This window comes from Rosa rugosa, chromosome 3 (assembly GCF_958449725.1).
Source record: "Rosa rugosa chromosome 3, drRosRugo1.1, whole genome shotgun sequence".
Lineage (NCBI taxonomy): Eukaryota > Viridiplantae > Streptophyta > Magnoliopsida > Rosales > Rosaceae > Rosa > Rosa rugosa.
Window position 1 is genome coordinate 13,741,413 of NC_084822.1, and position 26,473 is coordinate 13,767,885.

The 26,473-nt window shown below is 36.8% G+C and overlaps 2 protein-coding genes and 2 pseudogenes across 9 annotated transcripts; all 4 read right to left on the reverse strand.

Annotated features, from left to right (window-relative positions):
* The window catches only part of LOC133737274 (probable CoA ligase CCL6), a 62,836-nt pseudogene extending 60,429 nt beyond the window's left edge, over positions 1-2,407 (reverse strand).
* LOC133737273 (probable CoA ligase CCL6) overlaps positions 1-7,825 on the reverse strand; it is a 256,961-nt pseudogene extending 249,136 nt beyond the window's left edge.
* A 647-nt stretch (positions 7,826-8,472) lies between these two features.
* LOC133740644 (uncharacterized) lies at positions 8,473-9,727 on the reverse strand. 3 transcript variants are annotated; one of them, XM_062168587.1, is made up of 4 exons: positions 9,565-9,727; positions 9,329-9,469; positions 9,040-9,221; positions 8,473-8,884 (listed from the first exon to the last, which is right to left on the reverse strand). In XM_062168587.1, the coding sequence occupies exons 1-4, from the start codon at positions 9,682-9,684 to the stop codon at positions 8,881-8,883; spliced, it is 447 nt and encodes a 148-aa protein (XP_062024571.1). In that variant the 5' UTR covers positions 9,685-9,727; the 3' UTR covers positions 8,473-8,880. The 3 variants fall into 3 exon arrangements, 2 of the variants coding, with proteins under 2 accessions (XP_062024571.1, XP_062024570.1); XR_009861347.1 differs by lacking the exon at positions 8,473-8,884 and having other exon boundaries at positions 8,897-9,221; positions 9,329-9,465; XM_062168586.1 differs by lacking the exon at positions 8,473-8,884 and having other exon boundaries at positions 8,897-9,221.
* A 5,784-nt stretch (positions 9,728-15,511) lies between these two features.
* On the reverse strand, positions 15,512-26,381 carry LOC133740637 (TMV resistance protein N-like). 6 transcript variants are annotated; one of them, XM_062168578.1, is made up of 13 exons: positions 25,448-26,381; positions 24,199-25,306; positions 23,718-23,981; positions 22,078-23,626; positions 21,840-21,974; positions 20,742-20,817; positions 20,250-20,341; positions 20,029-20,147; positions 19,121-19,164; positions 18,297-18,392; positions 16,425-16,591; positions 16,063-16,236; positions 15,512-15,982 (listed from the first exon to the last, which is right to left on the reverse strand). In XM_062168578.1, exons 1-4 carry the CDS (start codon positions 25,954-25,956, stop codon positions 22,094-22,096), a joined length of 3,414 nt encoding a protein of 1,137 aa, XP_062024562.1. In that variant the 5' UTR covers positions 25,957-26,381; the 3' UTR covers positions 15,512-15,982; positions 16,063-16,236; positions 16,425-16,591; positions 18,297-18,392; positions 19,121-19,164; positions 20,029-20,147; positions 20,250-20,341; positions 20,742-20,817; positions 21,840-21,974; positions 22,078-22,093. The 6 variants fall into 6 exon arrangements, with proteins under 6 accessions (XP_062024562.1, XP_062024561.1, XP_062024560.1 ...); XM_062168577.1 differs by having other exon boundaries at positions 18,297-18,496; XM_062168576.1 differs by having other exon boundaries at positions 19,020-19,164.
* Between the last annotated feature and the right edge of the window lie 92 nt (positions 26,382-26,473).

Below are 26,473 nucleotides of genomic sequence, written 5' to 3' on the forward strand. Positions count from 1 at the left end.
ATTACTTATGCAGTCGGTCACTGTTTGGGACAATAACTTTCCAGTAGTCCAGCAACAGCATTATTGTTCAGATGTCAGTCCTCTATTTTGCTACAAATGTCTGTTATTATCTCTGAAACTACTGAAGCAAAAATGAAAAAAATTTCACAAAAGAAATCGATACCAATAAACACAAATTCATATTGAGGCAACTACAGCTGTATAACCAAGTATTGGTAATACCTCAACGAAGTTACTTTGGAAAAAAATATAAACTATACAATAAATCTGCTTTCACAGGATGACTTTACTCAAAATTGTATTAGTACCCTTAGTTTAATTAGTAGGTAGAAAATCTGTAATTTGAAGGCCAACCACAAAGATTCCAGCATAATTTGATCTAATATGGGGTCCAATTTCTGCCAAAATGAAAGTATAAATCTCCCCCAGTTGAAGGTCGGTACAAACCCCAACTTTAATCACACTGACACAGTTGACACCACTAACATCACCAAATAGAAAGCAACGAATTGGTTTAACAAGCTTGTTGCAAACTGAAATTTTTTATTCCTAGACAAAACCGTCTTGGAGAATGACGTCCTCACATGTTGTCCTGGCAAAAACAACAAATCTTGAAGATGTTACAATTGACTATAACTGCTCACTAAATTGGGTTGCATCCACGTGATTTAAATTTTTGTCTTCGCAAAACTAGCATTTTAAACAGGCAGAGCATACACATTATGAAACAGATTAAGGATTAAATATTTCATTTGAGAATGAGGAACTAATTCCATATTGATAGTGCTACATAAATGAAAATAGTCTTGTATTGGCCTTTTCAGTAACAAAACTACTAAATCTCCATGACCAAACTGTTCTCTGCTAGTTTATTTGCCTCTGACATAAAATGAGGTACATCTACGATTTAAAACTGTCCCATAGACCAAACATAGGTACAGGACCTGGTGAAATCCATCACCAGATTGCACCCAAAACAAGTATGCCAAGTTACAGGAGCTATTCTGCGACAATTTTTTTTTCCCCCTTTGAAGAGGCAGAATAAGCACTAATTCGGAAACATGAAGAGAGAATATCTTAAAAAGCTAGAATATTGAAATTTCTAACTGTGTTAAGTTGTTTACCACACTATCTGTAAGGAAAAGTATATGGTCTGTTGACAACATGAAAAGGAGAGGGGAATAAATTTTATATAAACAGAGTGCCATAATAGGAAGAAACCAAGATAACAATCAAAGGGTCAAAATATACAAGGCAAGCTGGTCTTTGCATTTATATCATGTTTAGTACAACAAAATTGGAATTCTAGTACCGAAATATAATTCATCAGTGGCTTCAAAAATATATCTAGTTACGATAATGACATAATAGTTTGGAAAATAACTCACAGCAGGGATTTTGTTATCTTGAACAAAAGCTATTGAAACTTCAGCGTGGTTGATGATGAACTCAACTGCATTAGCACCTGCAACATAAGCAAGAAAAATCGGTCAAATAAATTTCAAGATAAACTGAAAATGCAGAGTCCAATATTCTCCCTGAACCCACCACAGGTTAACTCCGATAGAATTGAAACACTGTTTGGCAAGTTTGGTCGCTACTGAACTTTCTTTGTGGCTGGCTTTCAAACACATGGTACTGTTCAGTAGTTTCCAAACTAAAGTTGTTGCCGAGAGTTCGATAGGCAACTACCAAGCATTGAATAGCCAGCCACTGAGTTCGATTTACAAAAGATGGTGAATTGGTATATTTTGGAAAGGTAAAAGTCAAGACCATTTAGAATTGCCTTCATTTACTCAGAAGCAAGCACCATCACTGAAGTTCACTGAAGTGTAACTGGAAAGGAAAACATGCATGATGCACTGAGAATTATTGAAAAAGAAAAGGACCAAAGCACCAACACACAATTCCTTATCCTCCCTGTGTTCTTTCGAAACACCAAAGCCAAAAAAAAATCCAGTCCCAACCTCCAAATTTCCTTTCCAAAGTCAAACAAACCAACAAGTGCAAGAATTTAAAAGAAGAAGAGATAAAAAAACAAGAGTGAAGAAGTGCTTTGATTACCAGACCCCGATGAAATGCGAAGTGCTTTCCCTTCAATGGCACGTGCAAATTCGGACACCCAGATTGAACAAGGACGCTCCTAAGCGCAAATACTCCTGAGAGGATCTTTTCAGTTTTGGGCCTCCTACAATCTTTTCTCTGGTGTCCTTGCCAAATTTGGGCTTTTGCGGTGGCTGTCCATTTTAAAATCTGGTGCCTGAAAAGAAAAAAAGTTTAATGCATGTCTCCAGGTTTTAGATAAGAAAATTGAGACTTGAGTTTCACTCGGTACATGGAATTTGAGGCTGGGAAAACTTTATGGATCGAGGAACATGACTCACCAGGAAACATAAAAGAAGCCCATTTTAAAATTTGGGCCCATTTGAAGGGTTCAGCCAAGCATGACGTTAAGGGTGTTCAAATCAAAATACCCGAACTTTGGTTTGTACAGTATTACCTCCATTGCAATAAGCCACTGGTGGACATTTGATTTATATATACCATAATGATGTCTCTGCAAACATTAAAACATATCAAAATCTAATCATTTGCCTTATGTTTACATATGTGAATATGTGTGTGTAGAGGCCCCTCCCACTAAAGAATCTTTTTTTTTGGCCATTTTGAGGGATTTCTTTTCGGATTGTTTTTCAATCGCATTTCGGCATTTCAACCGTTTAATTTTTTTTGTCCTAATGTATAGATCACTTCTACTCTTTCACAGCTAGTATTTGTAAACTGTGATACTGTTATTACAGTAAGTCAACACACAAAAATCATGGATACAAACACACAAAGTATGAAATGATCATTTACCCATTTTTAGCTTAACAATTGCCCACTTGCACAACGAAGAGTTTAAAAACCCCATTTACCCAAAACACTCTAAGGGATTATTTCCCCTTTACCCAATTAATTCTTTTTTAATTCTTTTTATTTATTTTTGGGACTTTTTTGCCCTCTCCTTCTTTCTCACTTAGAGAGAGAAGTCATCCTCCACCTTGCTAAGCTCCGGTGACCAGTGGCAGCCGCCGACTCCGGTGACCGGACTCCGGTGACTAGTGGCCGGCCTCGGAATCCGGCGACCGGTCCCTACTAATACCAGTAACCATATTATTGCCCCCCAGTAATCATATTATTACCCCCCAAAAATCATATTATTGCCTCCCAAAAATCATGTTATTGCCTCCAATAATCATGTTATTGCCGTCTAGTGAATTGTATGAACTCCCAAAACCAAAATGAATACACTACAGGCACAATTGATCAATTTATAATCATATTATTGGCTCCCAATAATCATATTAGTGTCTCCCAATAATCATATTATTGCCCCCCAATACAAAGTCCAATGTCTCTACTGCCTCCCAATAGACCACCAAAAATGCACCATTTTGTAGGATTCATTGATAATTTGACCTTAATACACAGAAAACAACAGGTAACTTATCAAAACACCACACTATAGTGATCCATGTCCCTCGTATCAAAGTCTACTGGGGACCAATAATGTGTCTACTGCCCCCCAGTAGACCATCAAACAAACCCCACAGTTACATTGCAATCTCAGGATACCAAAAAAAAAAGTGCTCTGGGCACCCACATCTAAATCTGGTCGTGATTTCTCGTCGGTGCTGGTGTAAGAGAGAGATAGGTGATTGTGCTTGGTTGTATTTGAACTCGATTGTGTACGAGAGAAGCATGGGGTTGATATCGTCAGTGTCGGGGCGAGAGACGGAGATGATGGTGGTGGTGGGCAACTCCTCGAAAATCCTCGGGGACTGGAACAACGATTGCCGGAACGATAACAGCTACAATGGTGAGGCTGCGGAGGTTCGGGATCGCCGATCAATCGAACGGCGACGAGGACGTTGGAGTGGCTGGATCGCCGATCAATCGAACGGCGACGAGAACGTTGGATCGCCGACTGGAGCTTTTTCGTAGTCTTCAGGTTTGGACTGCATCTCCGGCGCGGCGATCAGAGAGAGAGAGACAGACCGGAGGTGGAGATCATGGGGAGGAGAGAGAGAGAGTGGAGGTGGAGATCGGGGGGAGAGAGAGAGAGTTTGGGAAGGAGAGAGAGACTGATAGGAGATGGATGGGTTTTAATTTAATTAACAGGGGCTAAAATGTCAATAGATGTAAGATTGGGTAAATGAGGTTAAAAAACTCTTGCTGGAGTAAGTGGGCAATTTTTAGTCTAAAATTGGGTAAGTGGTCGCGGCCCCTTGCAACAACATGTGTAGGTGAAATGTTCTTAGAGAGTCAACAAACCTGAAGAGGCCATTGATCTCAAACACTGATCTTTTGCACTGCTCACTATCTAAACTCTCTATGGGACAATTATGTGAATGTCTGATGATAGTGAAAGTGCAGGGACCAGGTTTATATATGATTCAGCCTACGGTTTAGCCTTCTCTCATAAAGGAAGCTATTCAGTACATAATCACATATTCTTAGGTGTATATCATTAACACTTGGCTTAATAACCAAGTTTAACCAAATTCTGTGCCTTAGTCATTTTGACACTTAATGAATAAGCAATTTGGAATTAAGTCACAAATATTATGCAAGTAAATGGTAAGTTGTTGAATGCCTTGTTGAACTAAATGATAATGTCCACTACTCCGTTTTAGTCTTATAGTATTCAGTATTCACGTACATCAATGGAGAAAGCATACGTACTTATTCGTTAGTTTCGGAGCAAGCAAGATGAAGGACTCTGGTCATGTGTGGGCCTGTGGCTGCTCTATATTCCATTTGTTAAGTTTGCGTTTCGTGAGCCACATACCTTACAGCTTCAAATTAATTTGAAACATGCTAGTCAAGATTTGGTGCGTTGTAGAACATATGGGGTTCACCTGATAATGCTACAGGATGAATATGAAGATGTGGTAGATGATAGTGACTCGGAAGATGGGTACTCCGCTGGTGAGGATCACGAAGACGTAATCAAGCATTAAAATATTTAAAGAATTCCTGATATATTCTCAGATATATCCTTTTTTGGAGGAATTGATATATGATAGAGGGAAAATATTTTATCTTCCACTATTTCTGCGAAGTTTCTCCAATATCGTCAAATATTCCCGACATATTAGATAGTTGGGAAATATTCCGATAAAATGAAGAAATGTCTGTAAAATTTAAAGAGAAAAATAAAATAAAAAAAGTTACTCAATTATTTATAGAAAAACATACATTATGGAATATGAAGCTTATGTAGGGGTGTAAAATTTAATAGAGTTAATTTGATTTAATAACGATTTCTGGTCAGGAAAGTGCCTAACATTAGACAATGCAACCTGTTTAGGAAAAATGTCTCAAGGTAAAATCTCTCAATGATGATTTGGGTGAGGAGAAATCACCTTAAGGTTAATCTGGGTGAGGTGAAACCTCTCAAGGAGATTTGGATCAGGTAAAATCCCCTAAAGGAAAATCTATGTGAGGAGTAATCCCCTCAATAGGAATCTGGATGAAGAGAAATCCCCTCAAGGGAAATCCGGATAAGGAGAAATGCCCTCAAAGCAAATCTAAGTGAGAAATTTGGGTAAGGAGAAATCCCCTCAATTATATGAATGTTTCAGACGATCAAAGTACCCCATCTGATGTTACTTTAGTTGCCTTGAGTTTTGACTCTATCAGTTTAGGCACAGAGCGCATTGTGACCTCAAATAAATCTCATGAAGGCAACAATAAATTTGACTATAATGCTTATAGATATAATGAATGTGGAGAAGTACATGACCAGTCATCCAGTTGGATTCATCCTTATTATCCTTTTATAGGGAAAACAGTTGGTAGCTCCAAAGAAATCTATGACTATCATGTTCATCCCTACAATTTGTATTATATGGATCATATGTCTTAGTCTGATTATTGTACTTTCGTAAATCAGCGAGCGTCTTTTCAGCCACCTAGAGTCTTTTTTGAATGTAGATGAATTTTACATTCATATCTATTTATATATAAATCCAATAAATTGAATCTTTAAAAAATAAAAAATTTCTTTCCCATAATATTTTTGATATATTCCTGATATTTCTAATATTTTTCTTTTTCAAAATTTCAATAGATATGTATAAACCAGTATTTTAATCCTTGGACATGATAGATAAAACTGAGGATGTTGAAGACTTGGAAAATATCAGACCCAAAAAGAGAAGACGATGATTAGGAAGATGTGCACTTCAGCTATTGAGCTCCAGCACTTCTGTCCTTAAGCTCTCTGTTTTTCTTTCCTGTTTTCTGTGTGTTGTGTTCTATTTCTAGATTTAAATAGATTTGACTTTTGGGTTATATTCAGCACGTTCGGGAACATTTTTCATGGTGATATTGTACAATTTATTATTTGAGAAGGAGCAAAGTCAATAGAGTTGATTGGTGAGCATAGTGGTTCTGGTAGGTGATGTACCTACAACTTATGAAGTCACGCTGGTGGAGATCATTTTGACTAGAGCATGACGGCTATACCAGATCTATCTTAGACTATATAAAGTGTAGTCAGCAATTATTTGTCTTACTATCTGAATAGCAAAATACAGGCAGGAACCTAGAGCAATAAAAACTTCAATTTCTTTTATGAGTAGCAAGAACACAAAACTTTCTCAACCATTCTTCAAGGGCCCTTGTTTGTATGGCCGTCATTTTGCAGTAAACAAAATTGGCATTAGCATTTCCTATTAACAAAATTGAGCTCCTGGGTTTCAGTGGGTTGCTGCAATTGCTCAGATGGAAATGGAAGGTACCTTCTTATCGTTGACTTGGCGTTGACCAAGCATTCGACCGCTTGGGTTCCTCTAAGCAGAGTCACTGCCAGTGAAAACAGAGTTTCTGCTATCATCTCATACTAACAATTTGAATCCATTCACACCAGTGAGCCTTTTTAAGTCTGTTCATACCTATTTGTTCTTTGCCCTTGTAGCTAATTCTTGTCCAACTTATCAACTGGCCTATTAGCTCAGCTGGTTAGAGTGTCGTGCTGATAACGCGAACCTCACAAGTTCGAGACCTGAAGGGGCCATTTTTCATTTACGCTTTTTTCAATTTTTACCCATTTTTCTTTTCGGGCCATTTGACCTGTTTTCTGATTCTAATTTCTTCCAAGTTCCAATTAACAGACTGAAAAATTAATAAAAATATGATAGCTATGATTCTGCTTTTTTTTTTTCTTTTTCTTTTTTTCTATGATTCTACTTTGCATGCATAATTCCCTGGGAAATAAACTCAGTAGCATTCACAATACATGCATGTGACACTCGATTTAACGTACATGATCAATCCCATAACACACAGAACAAATGTCTGATACCTGAGAAACTGCCACGGTGACTCCAACCCCTCCGGTAATTCCAACAGCCCATCTTTAGTTAGATCTTGTAGCTTGTGGTAACCAGAAAACAAGGTTTTTCCTCTTAGGCAAATCTCTCCACGTGGCACACTAGAAATTGAATCATATCCTAGTTCTGGGACCAACTCAAGCCATGCTTCAACAGTTATCAAGGGGAAACCAACCGCAGCTTTCAGTAAGGCCTGCACGATTTAACAAACTGATGAAATGTAGATCTCTTTTTTTCATATATATCTGCTTCTGATGTGTTGTGGTAGCTGATTTAGAAGGTTAAGGTCATCTGAATGACCACAAAAGCATCTCATACTCGACATCTCATAGGCCAAACACATCTATCATGAATTAAGGTGAGAAAGCACGTTGAGTTAAATACTTAACCTTGTTTAATTTCCTGAACCTTCACCATGATTTAACTGATTCAAGTATATATTAATTATGTAATTATGATATGCAGTCAACTTAAGCAGAATCCTAACATCTTGCACCTCAAACATCAAGTATTCAAACAAATAGCTTATTACCTACTTTTGAAATGTGTAGAACAGTTTGGTAGGCAAGATAAAATCTCCAGAAAGAATACCACGTGATAATAGAAAACAAGAAAACGAGAAGGAAATAACTTTTATAAAAACGGTAGTGACAACAGTAAGAACACTGAAAATATACAAGGCAAGTCAGTCTTTGCACGTATATCATATTTAGTACAGTGAAATTAAATTATAAAGATCCCAGTACCACAATATAAGACAACAGTGTCCTTAAGCATCTAACTAATTAAGATAATGTCCAAAAGCTTATAAGATAACTCACGCCAAGGATTTTGTTCTCGTAAAAAAGCTAATGAAATTTCAGCACGGTTGAGGATGAACTCAACTGCATTTGAATGAGGGAATAGCAAGTTGTACATAATGGATAGAGTCCGAGATTTTATGATAGTTGAGGACTAGTAATACTTTATTACACTACAAGTAAAAGATATAAAAAAAAGGGAGAATCTAAAATGTAACCTGTACATATTCGTCACATTGGTCCATAGACAATGCTTTACCAACGTACATTGCTGCATTAGTACTATTACAGCTTTTCATTCTCCAGATGTGCATCAGTATATTTTACTTTGCAGTTGGTCACTGTTTGGGACGATAACTTTCCATTAGTCCTGCAACAGCATAATTGTTCAGATGTCAGTCCTCTGTTTTGCTACAAATGTCTGTTATTATCTCTGAAACTACTGAAGCAAAAATGAGGAGTTTTCAAAAAAGGAAACGGTACCAACAAACAAAAATTCATATTAAGGCAAATACAGGAGAGTCCTCATTAACGCAGACTATATGTATCATTTGTACTGGTTAAAAAATAGTAAAATACCTCATAAAAGTCATCAGAAAGTTCACTGTTCAGGTTTTCTGCATGGATTAGCTTCATACAAACGTCATCATGAGTGGCATTACAAGGTGGACACCACAGCTTTTTAAGGGCGCACCAGATTAACTAGATTGAAAAATAGTGACTCAACACGTAAAAGGTGGCAACAGCGCATATAACCAAATCGCCACATTTGAAGGAAGGGTATCTATTGCAGCTACACTTCTAACAAGCTGTGTGCAGAGACGTGAAATAACTACTTCATTTAAGTGAATAAAGACCTGGAAAGAGCAACCAGTAGAAGAATCGACAGGAACACAAAGAGCCAATTTTGTTCTCCCATTTGAAATTTTGAAGAATTTGAATAGAGAATCCAAACAGTCGAAACCCCTTGAAATCCATTTGAGAGTCGAACCACTTTTGGAACCACTTCAAAATTTATAGAAGTCAGGTTTCTGAAAATCTGTATGGAAGTTAAAAAAGAACAATATGAATCAAAGTATTATGATTAAAAAAAAAAAAATTTAAAAAGTACTGTGCAAATGACCGTGATGCAATATTTCAGAATACCTTGAATCCCTCTACTCGTTGTGACATAAGACTTTCATGCATAGTGATTTTAGACCAGAATTCAGCCAACTCAATAGTACTGAATGGTATCTCATGTGGTTTAGACCACTTCTTCATGATGTCTTTAGCTATACGTACTGCCTAATATGCAAAACCAATAACATTAAGAAAGCAAGTTCTAAGTTACATAAAACTTAAAGTTTTCCCAATTCTAACTTTTTTCCAAATATACTTACAGAGTATTTCGGAAGATAAACGCAAAAATCCCTGAGGATCCAAAATTTGCTATCCCAAAGCTTATTTGCAGACTTTTGCCTGACTAACTCTGTAGCCATTTCTTTTAGCAATTCATGCATGATGGGCACATGACTTGCTCCAATATTTATGAAGGCCTTCTCTGTCAGATTAGGAACAAAATGTGCTAGTTCCTTCATCAGATTTATCTGTTTTTATCCATCAAAAGAACATGCAATTTGAAGCAAAACTTCTTTCACCGAATCTTCTAATGCATTATAACATATTTTGAGAATTTCTTGAGTAACTTGTTTACGATCAACTACTCTTTTTAAATCATCTAATACATCTGTCCAATCATACCAACTTTCACCATACAGACATGAACCTAAAACCACCAAAGCTAATGGAATGCCTTGAGCATGATGTACTGCAACTTGTGCCAGCGGCAAAAATATACCATCCAAACGTCCTGTGAAGGCATTCCAACAGAAGAGCTGCATTGCTTCATCTCAATTTAGTTTGTTGACCGTGTATATTCGATTAACTTGATGAGCATGCAACAAGGAAATTCCTATATCTTGTTGTTATGATAACTCTGCTACCTGAACCAAACCAATCCAAACCTCCAACTAATTTGTTTAACTGGTCTGGATGATTCACATTATCAAGAATTAAGACGACCCTTTTATGCCTCAATCTCTTCTTTATCACAGTGATTCATTGGTCAACATCAGTTACGTTTACCTTGCTACCTAGAATCTTAAAAAGAAAAATGGTTTGTAGGATTGATAGACCTTCACATCGCTTGAACTTTTCCACATCCCCAATATTTGCTAGAAAACAACCTCCTTGAAACCGATAAGCAATAGAATTATACACAGCTTTAGCAACTGTTGTCTTACCTATGCCACCAGTTCCAAGTATCCCTACCATGCGGACATCACTTTTCCCAACTTCTAAAAATTTCAGCATATCTTGTATGCGAGACTCTATTCCAACAGGATGCTTTGCCACAGGTAAGTAGGTACGTTTTAAGTTAGTATGTCTTAACGATTGTGCCAAAATCTCTTCAATGATGCTATCAATGAATTTGGATTGACTCCTGCCAGATGAACCACATATGAGATATCCAACAAAATGGTTACTTTCTTTCTCTTTATCAATTTTGTATGTTTTAGGATAAATTTCTTATGATGATAACTTTCTTGCTCAATGATGGGAAATCTTCCTTACTAGTGTTTCTCAACATCAATTCAACATACAGTATAATGATAGGAATGCACAAGTTAATTAGCTACGCTTTTTCTTTTTCTTTTTTCCGGCAGGAATTAAAACTTCCTAGAGAATCATTGAAGAACTACATTAAGAAATTTCGTCCTAATATATTTTTGGTGCCATGATCATTTGGTTTAATTTCCAATGCTAAATATTTATATTTTTAGGCCACAAAATGAGTATATGGAATTTAATCTAGTTATTTGGGAAAAAAAAAATAGGTGTATGGAAAATACCTGCTTGTGAAAGTCCACCCAGATAGATTTGCAACCTCCGACAGCGCTCTTGTCCATCTCGACACCTTCTCCCTGTTATTCTTGAACTTGCCATGTTTTGCTAGTGCTGCACCAAAACTTCCTATTTGGTGTTCTACCTCGAAGGGGTCTACCTTGTAAAATATTGGCCAAACCAGTTGTTGCTTAGATTTCTTGCACTCAAGGATATGAACAAGTTCATCTAAACAACTCTCCGAGTAAGCATACTTTTCAGAGAGCAGGACAATAAAACTAGTTGATTCTTCAATTGCTTTTGCGTGTCCCTCTGGATCCTGAATGCGATGATTGAAGGTGTTCATCCCCTTCCCAACCAGATTCCTGTGTAATTTGCGTGCGAATTTGCTGCCTCTATCCTCACTTCTAATACTCAAGAACACATCGTATGTCAATGAATGGGAGGAAGAAGGAGAAGAGGAAGAAGAGGCCCCCTTGAGTAGAAACAGAATCCGTATTGAGTAACCTTCTTCTTTTTAGGGGCGGAGACTTGCTGATTAAGCTTCTTGTTTTTGATGGCGGACCCATATCTTTCCTCTTCTTCTTTTGGTTCCCAGGATCCATATATGGCGGACTGTAAAACAGGGGGATGAAATGAAGATTTGTGAGTTGACGGAAAGGTGATTGATCCAAGTATAAGACTCTTGTTATGTGTTCAAGTAAACAGTCCAGGCTCAGATTCTGACTTTCCCAAAACTAATCTCTCTCTCACTTTTTTTCTCCTCTATCTCTCAAGAGAGGTTTTTTCGATGATGCAAAGGAGCTGAGAAACAGCCCAGAATCCCAGATAGAGAAGGTTTGTTGGTTCCCCAGAAAATGCCAAATAGTGGGTGGAATAGTGTGCATTGGTTCCCCAGAAAATGCCAAATAGCGGGTGGAATAGTGTGCATTGAAAGTGAGGAACCCACCTGTTTTTTCCTTACTTTTCAACGGGTGTGAATGGGTCGCGATTTAAAATAATAAAAACATCACTTGCTTTGGGGCTATTGCCACCTATCATTTACTTTGTTCATCCTATTTACTCATTACACCCTACATTTTAATTTTTATTATTAAATTTACTTATCTAACTCATTTCTCTTTCTAAAAATATCATTATATGACATATCCAATTAAAAAAGAATTTCTACATTTTAATTTTAATTATTAAATTTACTTATTTAATCCATTTCTCTTTTCAAAAATATCTTTATATGACATATCTAATTAAAAAAGAATTTTTTTAACGAAAATCTCTCATTTTATTTATACCAATAACAAAACTAAAATATATTAAAGTTTCCTAATAAAATTATAATATGATTTACTTCCTTTTTTTTTCTTTCAGTTTCAATGTTCGTCTATTTCAATCTATCTCAAAAGATTAGTAAGTTAACAACTATGAGCAATGAAAAAAAGATTGATTTTTTTTTTCGTGTTTTAATTTTTTACTTTCATTGTTTATAAAGAATATTGCAAAGATTTTGATGAAGTTAACACTAATGGTTTTGTGAATTGAATAACGAATTAACCATGAGGAGAGAACAAAAAGACAAAAAAAAAAGAGTAATAAATTCAAATTTGGGTAGAGAAGAAGAAGATTAATGTTAGCCAATGAGAAATTAAATAGTTTTTGTATTTAATTAATTGGTTATGTATTTAGTTTTCTTTACAAATTGACAAAGTGGTATTAGCTCAGTGGTTAGAACACCCACTACCTATGTACGAAGTCATGGGTTCGAGTCACCATGGGGGCAGGAGTGAAACCCTTTTATCCTCTTTAACTAAAAAAATAAATAAAAATTCTTTACAAATTTAGATTTTAGAAAATTAGTGTACTTATTAGTCATTTTACACTTGGGTTATATAGTCTTTCAATAATTGAAATGTTTGTAGGGTGAACTAAGAAAATGGTAGGGTGGCAATAGTCGCACCCTAAATGTATTTTATGTTTTATTCCCTAAAAAAAAAAAATTCCAATAAAAAATATAATTTTGTTAAAAGAAAAATATGTTATGTGCCTTCGTTAAAATAATTGACGAAGAGAGAATTAAGAAATTAGCGGTTACAGCTCAATCATCCATTATTGTCATTATTGTAATTGTTATTATCATTATAATTCTCACCCTATATAAAGAGACTATTTAATGGAACAAATAGACCAATTCCTATTTTACATTTACACATTATCAGCACGCTCAGAGCCAATAGCCTAAAAACTCTAATTTCGTAGCCTTCAAATTTCAGAAACCACAGTCGCACATATCGAAACCCTCAATTCCAGGAGCCCAGAACTGGCAGCGTCACCCCAGAACCTGCCAGAAACCCACGGAACCGGCCGCTGGAAGTTACTGAACCGGCCGGGTTAGCCTAGCTCCAGTCTTGAGCGTAGCCTACCGCAAGCCTCTGCGCATCCCTCCGCAAGCCCCTGCGCATCCTGCCGGCAGATCCCCCGGGCAGGCCTCGCAGCCCTCTCGCGCATCCCCTGCACATCCTATCGACAACTTCAGCAAACCCCCGCGCAACCCTAGGCTAATCTGTTAAGCAGATTAGCCTCGCCAGCAGCCCACCGCACATAAGCATGCCAGGAGCCCTGCACAACGCAGACGCAGTAGCCCTTGCCTTCTGCTAGCCTCGCCTGCAGCCATCCCCAGCCAACTCCGGCTAGCCTCCAACCAAACTTTTACCATCGGCGATTAGACCCTCTTCTAGCAATGTTTTCCTACCACCTCTGGTGACCAAATTCCGACTAACATCGCTACGCACGTCTGCATCAACACGCGCGTGCGCTAGGATCGTTTTGTTTTCTCAAAACCAAGTATGTTCTCTTTTATTTATTTATTTTCATACTCCGATAAATTTAATTATTTATAATTAGAACTTTTTTAGCACATTTGGTTAGATGATATTGATCCTTTTAGCATGCCTTGTTATTTTATATAAGTTTTATTATTCGTAGATTTTGAGCATGCTATATTATTGTTGTTATTATGTGTAGCATATATTTTGTTATATATTTGTGAAATTTGAGCATGTCCTGTAATTTATATTACTATCTTCTATAATTGTTTTTAATGTGGAATTCTTTAGCATGTTTTAGCAAGTTTTACTATTGCTTACTGCCCTATATAATTGTGATTTTATATGCTATGTTTTTGTCATTATTAAACATGCTATGGTTATTTCTTATTTAGTATGCTATATATAAATTGAGTTGCCCTAATAATGAAAATTCATGCGCATTATAAATACAAACTTACCGTGATAAAACATTTTTACATAGCATCGAAAAAATAACGTGACCATTACGAATCTTAGTCTTGAAATGTAATTCATATTCTTGGAAAATAATTCACATGTATATCTTTATGACTGCGTAATTTATATATCTTCTCTCTTGTTTGTGTAAATGGCTAATCCAACTCGACCTGAATTTGACATTTTGGACTCAGAAGGACTTAAGTACCATCATTGGGTTTCTGAGGTGGAAACCGCCTTCGTGGCGAAAAACTACACTGTCACCATCTTAACTCCCACCAACCCCAAAGACAATGGACCATCTAACAACGTGAAAGCAAGTGCCTTAATGTTTCTAAGGCGACATATTGATCCTAGCCTACGCTGAGAGTACCTTCAGTTGAAGACACCCACAGAACTGTGGGATGCCCTTAAAGGGAGTTATGAGAATATTCATGACACTTTACTCTCAGAACTGACCGTTCCCCAGAAAATGCCAAATAGCGGGTGGAATAGTGTGCATTGAATTGAAAGTGAGGAACCACCTGTTTTTTTCCTTATTTTCCTACGTGTGTGCATGTGTCGCGATTTAAAATAATAAAAAAAGGACTCAAGGTCAAATGTATTTTATGTTTTCCAATAAAAAAATGTAATTTATATTTATTAAAAGTAAAATTTTTATAAAAAATCTGGACTATTGACAAAAAAAAAATTGGTAACTAAAATTTTATAAAGTCTCATGGTAGTATGGTACTTATATTATTGCTTTTTTTTTATTATTATTGAAATAGGTCAGCCCACTCATTAAGTTCAGCAATGAGCAAACAGTATAAAAACGAAACCTCCCATTGAAATCGGTCACCTCCCACATTGCCCATGCAACAGAAGACTCCACCATCTGCATAGCCTCGCTCTCCACCATCTGCACAGTGTCAGTCTTACCAGCAGTTTTAGCAGCAGATGATTCAAAGATTCGATCATTCTGCAATATCTTCAGAAATGGGATATATAAACTATGGATTTGGTTTCAAAATTCATGGACTTAAGAGTAACTCTGCAGTATTGCAGATTGGCTTACACACTTTCCAATTATGATGAAGTCGATTGAAATGCTTGACAAAGGAACTAATAAGTACCAGGATTCTTTCCAAAAGATCGGATATAGCAATAAGTTTCTTAGTACACATGGAAATCAATAGCTTGAAAAATCTGATAAAAGGTTCTGTCAGTTTGCAACAAAAACACATAGCTATGAAAGAGCCTATTGTTCAACAGAACAAAGGACTTGCATAACTACTAATGCAACAATTGCAGACTACATGAACCACCAATAATAACATGCCTATAAATGGATTAAAGCTCCACAATGTATCAAATATGCTTCAAATGCTGTGGTCCTCAACAAGCACAGATTTCTTAACCAAAACTGTAAACTGGATGTGTTTCTTACCGTCTGTAAAGATGCCTCATGTTGTTTTAATAAATCCAACAACCAAGAACTGATAATTAGCTATTTCACATCCAAATAAAATACATAAATATTCAACATGTCATTCAAATGAAGAATCCAATGAAAGTTGGAGTCATGAGATCCCTCTCTATGTCAAAGGGGTTAGCTTCCAAATGTAACTGCTTTTAACAACTCAAACCCTCGAAGCTGCAATGTAAATGTGTTTTAAGTTAGATGGCTAATTAATCAACATAGTATAAATTTAGCAACAGCGATGGACCGCATACATGGCGTGTCTAAACCGTGCAATTGAGCTCATCCAAAATGTATTTTCTTGCCTTAAGGTTTTGACACAATGATTATAGTCATCAGTCAAATGATGCTCTGTCCTCCGAGGCCTTTCTGTCAGGAACAACCAGAGCAACAAGAAATGACTCGAAGGTGTTCCCATAAACCCATATCTGCCAACCAGATGAAAGTTACGATGTTAAGATATCCGTCGATAACTTCAGATAACAAGAAAGATGGGTACATGAAACTAGTATAAAATTCAAATGTGGCACAAAGACGAACACAAACTCATTTATTGAAGAAATAAAGGTAAGTATTCTTGTCATCATACAAGTAGAATATAGAAGTTGCGACATACTGATGTGATAAGGGGGCATTGCAAGTATTTGCTTTCAATGCTTTCCACAGCAACATATTCACCTTCAGACGATTTAAATATGTTCTTTTTCCTGTCTATAACTTTCATTGCTCCATTAGGCTGCCATTCTCCAATATCACCTCTGGATAGACAGCCCATACAATGTGCTGTAGTTTGACAGAAAAATTAGTTCATGTCTACAGATTGGGGATGGACTAAAAATTATTGCCACATGTAGATCAACAAGCACCTCAGTGTCCTTCATAAGTTACTTAACCTCTACATCGATCAGCTCAATCACACCAAAATATTGTTCTTCAATTCTCAACAAATTCAGTTTGTCCTAGCCCAAACTCTGATATAACTTTGGTTCCCATTGACTCATAGAGAAGGGTCTTCCCTAAACTCAATAAATAGCTACAGATCTAAGATGTCATAATGCTTCAGAACTCTCTAATCACCATCATCACTCAGTTTCCTCTCCTTGTGAATCTTGATTGAAATTAAGTAGTCTGAGATTTTATCATAGTTCAGGACTAGTAATACATTATTATAGTACCAGTAAAAAGGTCCAATAAGGACCTAGCTATGAGACCAATACCATCTACATCTCTGCTATGGCCAATAATATATGCATATGTTCTATTTTAACCCATAGCAATAAAGCAATACCCTCTACTCATAGTTTGAAGAAGCACCGATACGGGTACGAGTATCCGGATACGATACGATCGAATACGTGGATACGGCAAATCTTAAATATAATAGGATACGGGTACGTGAAGGATACGTCGATTATATATATTTATATATATATATATAAAATAAAAATCAGAAAAGAAAATATGAAAATACACAATTTACAATTTAATTTTATACATTATCACAATGGGTGTGGATCCTCTATGAGAAAGCAACATGTGTATACCTACTTATCTATCTGTTTTTTTAATCCCTGCTCGAGGCAAAAAGGAAAACAAAGACACGAACTCACGGTCACCCTCTCTCAGTCCCCCCCCCCCCCCCCCCCCCTCTCTCCTCTTTCATCTGTTTCTTCTTCTTTGCTAGTTTGAGTTTCCAGATCTCGTCTCTCCCTTGTTATGCTTGAACTTTGCTATCGATCTATTTTATATATTCGGGAGAGGATCTGTTTATACCAGTTTCCATCAAAATTTGGTTTCCAAAATGAGCTCAAGTTGATTGATTAAGAGAAGAAGAAAGGAATGATATATAAGAGAGCGAGAGAGAGAAGCAGAGGGCTACGAGGAGAAGAAAGGAGAGAGGAAAGCAGAGGGCTGTGGAGTTTTTCAGGGCAAGGAACTGGCTAAAGATATAGAGAGCTCGATCTGGGTTTGGTTTTTTGTTTTTTTTTTTTTCAGCGTAAAAAGTCACTATTACCCCCGCATATCCAATTTAATTACAAAAATTCGTATCCTATTCAGATACGGACGTATCCAAATCCGGATCCGCGTATCCGCGCGTATTGTACCCGTATCCCGGATCGATACGGGATACGAGGCCAAAATGGCGTATCCGTGCTTCATTATTAGTTTCCGACACCTGGTTATCTGAAGGGAAAGTTTTTGGTTTTCTGAGGTAAAGTTGGACGAGGCTGGTTGCCTCAGAAACACACTTGACCACAAGGACAGATCAATATATCCAAAGCAACCAATCCATTTTGTGTAGATTGTGATGGATAATCTGAGATGCAGGCAAGTAAATTGGTAAACAAATTTGACAATTGGGGCACAAACAGTCTCAGTTTTATATGTTTCTTGTAGTATCAGTTCTTCTTAAAAAATGAAAGCAATACATTGTTTGAATGTAAAACCAGTTATTACAAAAAATGGAATGAAGGACAGAATTACTGACCTTTTTAAAGTCAAGCTTGTGCTTCGTCCTTTGGAAGACACTACTTCAGATATCCCAACTTCTTGTTATTTCAACCTTTCAGTAGTCATAAGACTCCTGCCAATGAAAATGCAAATGCAAAGTTTTAACTGATGAGCTGGCTAAGTTATATGCATGTTGGAACAGGGTATGGTTCCACCGGAGGAAACTCTACTCAATACCTGCAGGAACAAATTTAGGCATGAATTTTACAATAACAATAAACAAGGGAAAATATTTCACAGGTTAATTATAATGTAGTGGTAACTCAACAAGAAACTAATCAAATGAAAGAAGAAAATAATTGCAATTACATAAAACTAATTGGAAACTGCATGTGAAAAAACTTGATTTCACTTTTCTTAAATCATGCCTTCGATCAAGTAAATATCATTCTAAATCAGACACCGAAAATATATGTTTGGTGAAATATATAACAATGCTATAAACTCAGAAAATAGAAATACCTTGAAAGAATTTAGTGAAATATGACTAGTATACTAGATCAAACTTCGAAAACAAATTAGTATCACTTTCCATAATGCAATTTTTCATTTATTAGTTACATGGAACCAGGCTTGGAAAACTAGTTCAACTACTATATCCACACAAATGGAGAATGCCAAAGAGAGTTGATATTATTTATTACAAACAAACTTTGAAACTCCAAAGATATAAAAAAAGAGGAAGAATCTGAACTGTAACCTTATTCGTCACATTGATCCATAGATAATGCTTTACCAACATTTCTGCAATAGTACTAATTAAAGCTTTTCATTCTACAATTGTGCATCAGTATATATTACTTTGCAGTCAGTCCACTGTTTGGGATGATAAGTTTCCATTAGTCCTGCAATAGCATAATTGTTCAGATGTCAGTCCTCTGTTTTGCTACAAATGTCTGTTATAATCTCTGAAACTACTGAAGCAAAAACGAGGAAATTTTTACAAAAGGAAACCAACAAACACAAATTCATATTGAGGCAAATACAGCTGTATAACCAAGTATTGGTAATACTTCAACGAAGTTACTTTGGGAAAAAATATAAACTATAAAATAAATCTGCTTTCACAGGATGACTTTACTCAAAATTGTATTAGTACCCTACTACCCTTAATTTAATTAGTGGTAGAAAATCTGTAATTTGATGGCCAATCACAAAGATTTTAGCATAATTTGACAATAAATTATAACTGCTCGCTAAATTGGGTGGCATCCACATGATTTAAATTTTTGTCTTGGCAAAACTAGCATTTTAAATGGGCAGAGCATATATGTATGAAACAGATTAAGGATCGATAATTTCATTTGAGAATGGTGAAATAATTTCATATTGACAATGCTACAAAATTCGAAACGATAATAGTCTTGTATTGGCCTTTTCAGGTAACAAAACTACTAAATCTCCATGACCGAAATGTTCTCTGCTAATTTATTTGCCTCTGACAGAAAATGAGCTACATTTGTGCTTTAAAATTGTCCAATAGACCAAACATAGGTACAGGACCTGGTCAAATCCATCACCAGATTGCACCCCAAACAACTCATGCCAAGTTACAAGAGCTATTCTGCCTCTATTTTTTTTTTTTTTTTTTCAAGAGGCAGAAGAAGCACTAATTCTGAAGATGGGATATGTTAAAAGCTAGAATATTGAATTATCTAATTGTGTTAAGTGTTTTCTGTTAGGAAAAGTATATGGTCTGTTGACAATACCTCGACTTTAATGCTGCAGTAGTAACAATTATGCCTTTTGGTTCTCCAGTTGTTCCACGTGTATACATTATTGTGCAACAGCAGTCCTATGTTTTGGAGGTACTTCACAATTTGAATCTCTGAAGATGAAAGATGATAGAATTTTTATATTGCTCTAGTTAATGGGCAATCCTTTACTGAAAACAAGAACTTATATGAGATAAACAATGTTAAGAGATTACCAACTGAAAGAATTCCTCCCATGGAAAGCAAGATACCCCCCGTACGTTCTTCTGCTTTTGAGTGCTAGAAACATTTGTGAAGCTGACAATTACTGAACAACACGGATGTATACCTTAGATACAATCCCAACAATTTGGACCTCGTATTTAGAGTATCTAAGGAAATAGTATATGACCTACTTTTTACATGCGCAGAACGGTTTGGAAAGCATGATAAAATATTGCAGAAAGAATTACCACCTAAGGATCTTAGAAAACATGAAAAGGAGAGGGGAATACTTTTATATAAACGGAGTGCCATAATAGGAAGAGACCAAGATAACAATCAAAGGGTCAAAATATACAAGGCATGTTGGTCTTTGTATTTATATCATGTTTACTACAACAAAATTGATGGATTATGAAGGTTCCAGTACCGAAATATAAGACATCAGTGGCTTCCAACATATATCTAGCTATGATAATGACATTATTGTTTGGAAAATAACTCACTGCATGGATTTTGTTCTCTTGAACAAAAGCTATTGAAACTTCAGCATGGTTCAGAGGAACTCAACTGCATTAGCACCTGCAACATAACCAAGAAAAGTTGTTCAAATAAATTTCAACAGAAACTGAAAATGCAGAGTCTAATATTCTCCCTGGACCCACCACAAGTTAACTCCTATAGAATTGAAACACTGTTTGGCAAGTTTGGTGGTTCGCTACTGAACTTTCGCTGTGGTGGCTTTCAAACACTTGGTACTGTTCAGTAGTTTCCAAACTTAAGTTGTTGCCGAGAGTTCGATAGGCAACTATCAAGCATTGAGTAGCCAGCCACTAAGTTCAATTTACAAAAGAAGGTGAATTGGTATATTTTGTTAAGGTAAAAGTCAAGACCATTTAGAATTCCCTTCATTTACTCGGAAGAAAGCACCACCACTGAAGTTCACTAATTGTAACTGGAAAGTAATACATGCATGATGCACTAAGAAATATTGAAAAAGAAAAGGAAGTGTACTGAAGGTGACATAAACTGGGAATATATGTAATGGCATGGCTGTTACAAGCCTGTAAACATCAAACATTAACCATAAGACTAAATGGTCACATCCTTTCTAGTAAGATTCAGCCCCAATATATGCAGTTTGAGTTATTCAATACTTCAACCAGTCACAAAATCTGATCAAATGAAAGGAAAAAATCATTACAATTACACTGCATTAATTGGACAATGCATGTGAATAAACTTGATTTCCATATCTTAAATCATGCCTTCAAGTAAATATCACTCTAATCAAACACCGTAAATATATGTTTGGCATGGTGATCGATTGAAACAATCATGAACTAAACTCTTTACTTCTTGAATGAGGAAATAAATTCAGAAAATGATGCTATAAACTCGGAAAATAGAAAGACCTTGAGATTTGGCTATTGGAAGAGAAAATGTCTACAAGTTCATTGATGAGTTTAGTTACATGGAACCAGGTAGGGAAACTTGTTCAACTCTATCCACACATATGGAGAATGGCAACAAAGAGTTGATATTACAAACCAATCTTGAAACTCCAAAGATATCAAAGAAAGGGAGAATTTGAAAATGTAAACCTGTATTCGTCACACTGGTCCATAGACAATGCCATGCTGCATCAGTAATTACAGCTTTTCGTTCTCCAGTTATGCATCAGTAAATAATTCTTTACAGTCAGTCCTCTGTTTGGGACGATAATTGTCCCAGAAGTCCTGCAATAGCATTGTTGTTCAAATTTGAGTCAGTCCTCCGTTTTGCTGCAAATGTCACATATTATCTCTCAAATGAGGAAATTTTCACAAAAGAAAACGATACCTTTTTAAGTTCATCACTAGAGAGGTTCACTAGAGAGGTTCTCTGCACGGATTAGCTTCATACAAACGTCTTCATTGGGTGGCATTACAAGGTGGACACCACAGCTTTTTATGGGGGGACGAGGGTGCTCTTGTTGATAAATAATGACTTGACACGTAAAGGGGGGCAATGGAAGCATATAACCAAATCGCCACATTTCAAGTAAGGGAACATAGTGCAGCCACACATGATCCGACTCTTCTGAATGAACAACTTGAGAGTGGGGAATTGAAACACATACTTCATTGATGTGAATATAGAACATGAAACCAGTCCAAGGATCTTGCAGCTTTTGATCAACAGCCACACAGACAGCCAATCCTGCGTTGTCCCATTTGAAATTTGCAAGTGTTTCGATATAAAATTCAAACAGTAGATGCCCCATGAAATCCATTTGACCGCTGAACCACTTTGGAACCTCGCTTCTTGGAACTGGAAATGTAATTGTGAATTCGGATTGCTGAGAAGATAGGAGTCGAGAGATGAGATCAGCGTGCACTTCATCATCACCATCCTTGTTTGCCATCTCAACCAAATTTTGACAGAGTCTCCGGCAATTAGTCAAGTCCATCTTCTCAATCATTTTTTGGGACTCTTTACGCTCCAAAATGTTTGACAACTTGGAAATTCTCTCCAATGATACGCAACCCGTCACATTCAACATTTTAATACTTGGTGGAAGCTCTGGAATTTCTACAAGCCTCGTGCAGCCGATCAAATTGAGTTCCCACAAGTTGACAAATTTGTTGATGATGCATTCGGGAAGAATAACAATGGGGCTTCCTGATAAATCAAGGTGATCTAGAGTGGATGCACAATCAAGGGACGCGAGGAAATCAATATTAGACAAATTGCATCGATCCGCGCCGAAGTAAGATAGCCAAGGAAGCACCGAATTGAATTCAGTGTTTGGCTCTGGCTCCAATGAACTGCCTTCATCACTCCATCTCTTTGTTTTCGATAAAGAGTCACGGTTGTCATGTGAAACCTTTGAGTAAGTTGGAAGCACTTCAGACTCCACCTTATTTGGGAATCTTACCAGTTTTGGGCAATCGGAGAATGAAACCCACTCTAACTTCTGCAGTTCATAAATGCTGCAAGGTAGATCTGTGAGGTTTCCACAATTATCTAACACCAACGATCTAAGGTTAATTAGATATCCAATGGATGAAGGCAATGCTTTGATGGCATTGTTGGATAGCCCCAAGCGTGTCATGTATTTCATCTCTCCCTCAATTTCAGGGAAACTCTCCAGCCTTGTGCAGTAGTCGAGATTAATGGATCGGAGGGATCTCCAGTTGACTTCTCCTGGTAGCCTCACAAGGTTAGAGCATCTTTCAAGATTCAGGCCAACAAGCTTTTTGAGGGATCCAACCGAAGGGTGAACCTTCTTTAAACTTTTACAATAGCTTAGATCCAGGAACTCTAAGTTTGGGCTTCCAGACAAGTCTGGGCTTTGTGCTAGGAATTTACATCCACTCAAATTTAAGGATTTCAGATTTTCCATACTCTGTCATACCAAAGAAGAAGAAAAAATCAAATAGAAAATTGATAAGGTATAAAGATTTCAATAAATTAAAGTCTTGAAAATATATAAATACCTCGAAACGTGAGATGCAGCTGCGAGGCATATTAAGTTGAATTAGATTCTTCATATTAAAATTGCGGGGGAAAAATTTTAACGGACAGTCACGCCATTCAAGTAACCGCAACTGATTTGGATAATAATCAACCTTTCCACAAAACCGTCCATTGATGCTTATGAAAATTTTAAGACGTTTCATCTTTTTGAAGCATTTAGGATTCAAGCATATCTCATCTGCTGTAGGCATTTTTATCACTATACCTTCAGTTTTACTTGTTCCCTAGTATGAAAAAGGCAATCATATTAGCAAAATGAGTACTTATATAATAAAATGCAAGTTTTTTGAGTTTTATTCTTTCTTTAAGAATTCAACAGAAAATCATATAATACATATTACCCGGATATTGGTTGTCGAATTGGAAAAAACTACACATAGAGAATCACACTGACCTGACTCCATGTATATATGTAAATCTGAGCATATAGGAACTACATACCGTGTTTTCTGTTAGAACCTCCTGCACATCCTTGTGATGCCACAATCTGCTTCGCTCACCGGGCTCTGTAGACTCTTGCTGAACTATATCTTTTCCCATCTCTTCTAGCAAATCATGCATGCAAATCTTACCATAACAATCAACATATATGAGAGCCTTTTCTTCAAGAACTTCAATACTATTTGTGGGGTTGTTGCGCTCACAACCATCTAGTATCTGTATCACATCATTTGTCTTCCAACCTATGAAGAAACAAGCAATGTCAAGGAAAACTTCTTTCACTATTTTTTCCAGTCCATCATAACTGACTTTGAGAATATCTTGAATGCCTTCAGGAAGATTTCTTCTAAAACCATCTAGCATAGCTTGCCATTTATGTACCGGTCTACCACATAGATGTGAACCCAAAACTACCAAGGCCAATGGAAGGCCTTGAGCATATCTAACAATAGTGCTAACTAAGTGCTGCTCATTGTCATCTAAAATTCTCTTATTCTTGAAGGCAATTGAACTAAAGAGCTCACAACCCTCGTGATGATCTAGTTCCCTGGCTTTGTATATAGGATTGACATCGTGAACAAACAAACGCTTATCTCTTGTTGTTATTATAACTCTACTGCCACGACCAAACCAATCAGGTGCTCCGGCTAATGCGTCTAACTGGTCCGATTTATTCACATCATCAAGAATTAACAGAATCCTTCTATTTCTCAACCTTTCACGCAACAAATTGATTCCTTCATCAACATTGATTACTTTCAGTTCTTTGTCCCCTAGAATCTTTGAAAGAATAATGTTTTGTAGGTTCACTAGACCTTCATGTGTCACGGAACGTTCTCTAACATTTGCCAAAAAGCAACTATCTTCAAACTCATGGACAATTGTATTGTAAACAGCTTTAGCAATTGTTGTCTTCCCTATTCCACCACTTCCCCATATCCCTACCATGCGTATATCACTTCCCCCAACATCTAAGAGTTCAAGCATGTCTTGTACACGAGATTCTATCCCGACTGGAAACTTTGCCACATTCAAAGGGGTATGTTTTATTACTTGTGCAGAAATCTCTTTAATGATTCTATGAATAAATTTAGATTCATATTCATGCCTGCCATGTTAAAATCAAATGAAACATTTAATAAAAATAAAACCTTGCTACTTCGAAAAAGAGCATAGTATTGTATAATAATCACACACCACTAAAAAAACAGACAAATTTGCTATAAGTAAGATTAAGTGCATGATGTACCCGCCCGGGAAATGCCACCCAGATAAATTTGCTGCTTCTGAAAGAGCTTCTCTCCATCTTAACACCTTGTTCTTGTCATCTTCAAATCGGTGCTCATGCTCTGCAAGTGCCTTACTAAATGTGCCTCTTTGGTGTCTTACGTCAGAGGGATCCACTTTGTAAAAGATTGGCCAAACCATTTGTTTCTTTGATCTTCTACATCCAAGGATATGAACCAGTTCATCCAAACACCACTTTGAGGATGCGTAGTTTTCAGAGAACACAATGAGAGAGAGCTTTGATCCTTCAATGGCTCGGAGAAGTGCTTCTGATATTTCCTCTCCTCTTGGAAGATCATCATCATCTATGAAAGTGTTGATCCCCCTTTGAACCAAATTTCTGTGCAAATGACCTGTAAAATTGTAGCGTGTATCCTCGCCTCTGAAACTCAGAAACACATCGTATGTGTATGAACGGGTGGAGAAAGGAACAGAAGAGAATGAGGAAGAAGCACTCAATTGGATGGCCATTGAATCTAGCTTTTTGTTTGATTTCACGCTCACCTCGCTGATGGAATGAAGAAGGAGCGGAAGAGGAAGAGGAACAGAAAAGAAGCACAGCTCAAAAATAGGTACACTGCTTGATCACAGTTTCCTGGGAGCTTCGATCAACGTCAGCGTGAAGTCAAAGGAGTGTAAGATGAAACGAAACTACCAAGAAATGGAGAAGAAGAAAAGGTAAAGTGGCAAAAGCAGGAACACAGGTATGTGTATGAACGGGTGGAAAGAGCAGGAACAGAGTTTGGTTGCTGGTGAAATGAAGAAGGGGCAGAAGAGGACAAGGCTCTCAGTAGGTGCACAGAGTTTTTCGTGTAAGATGAAGCGAAACTACGTGCCAGTCCAGTCACCACCGAAAGAGCATCTGATAACGAGTAGAGATATTTTGCCAATGTAATTATTGGTTTGGTTTTTTTCGAACAGAATTATTGGTTTGGTTGATATGTAGATGCAATTGCCAGTTTGTCACCGACTGGCTCTGGATTTAGTG

Coding starts and splice junctions, on each gene's coding strand:
- LOC133740644 (XM_062168586.1), bottom strand. CDS start 9,684: ATGCATGAATTGCTAAAAGAAATGGCTACAGAGTTAGTCAGGCAAAAG. Junction 9,470..9,564: donor TTTATCTTCCGAAATACTCT/GTAAGTATATTT, acceptor TTTGCATATTAG/GCAGTACGTATAGCTAAAGA. Junction 9,222..9,328: donor AACGAGTAGAGGGATTCAAG/GTATTCTGAAAT, acceptor ACTTCCATACAG/ATTTTCAGAAACCTGACTTC.
- LOC133740637 (XM_062168578.1), bottom strand. CDS start 25,956: ATGGCCATCCAATTGAGTGCTTCTTCCTCATTCTCTTCTGTTCCTTTC. Junction 25,307..25,447: donor GGGTGGCATTTCCCGGGCGG/GTACATCATGCA, acceptor TTAACATGGCAG/GCATGAATATGAATCTAAAT. Junction 23,982..24,198: donor AGGTTCTAACAGAAAACACG/GTATGTAGTTCC, acceptor TTTTCATACTAG/GGAACAAGTAAAACTGAAGG.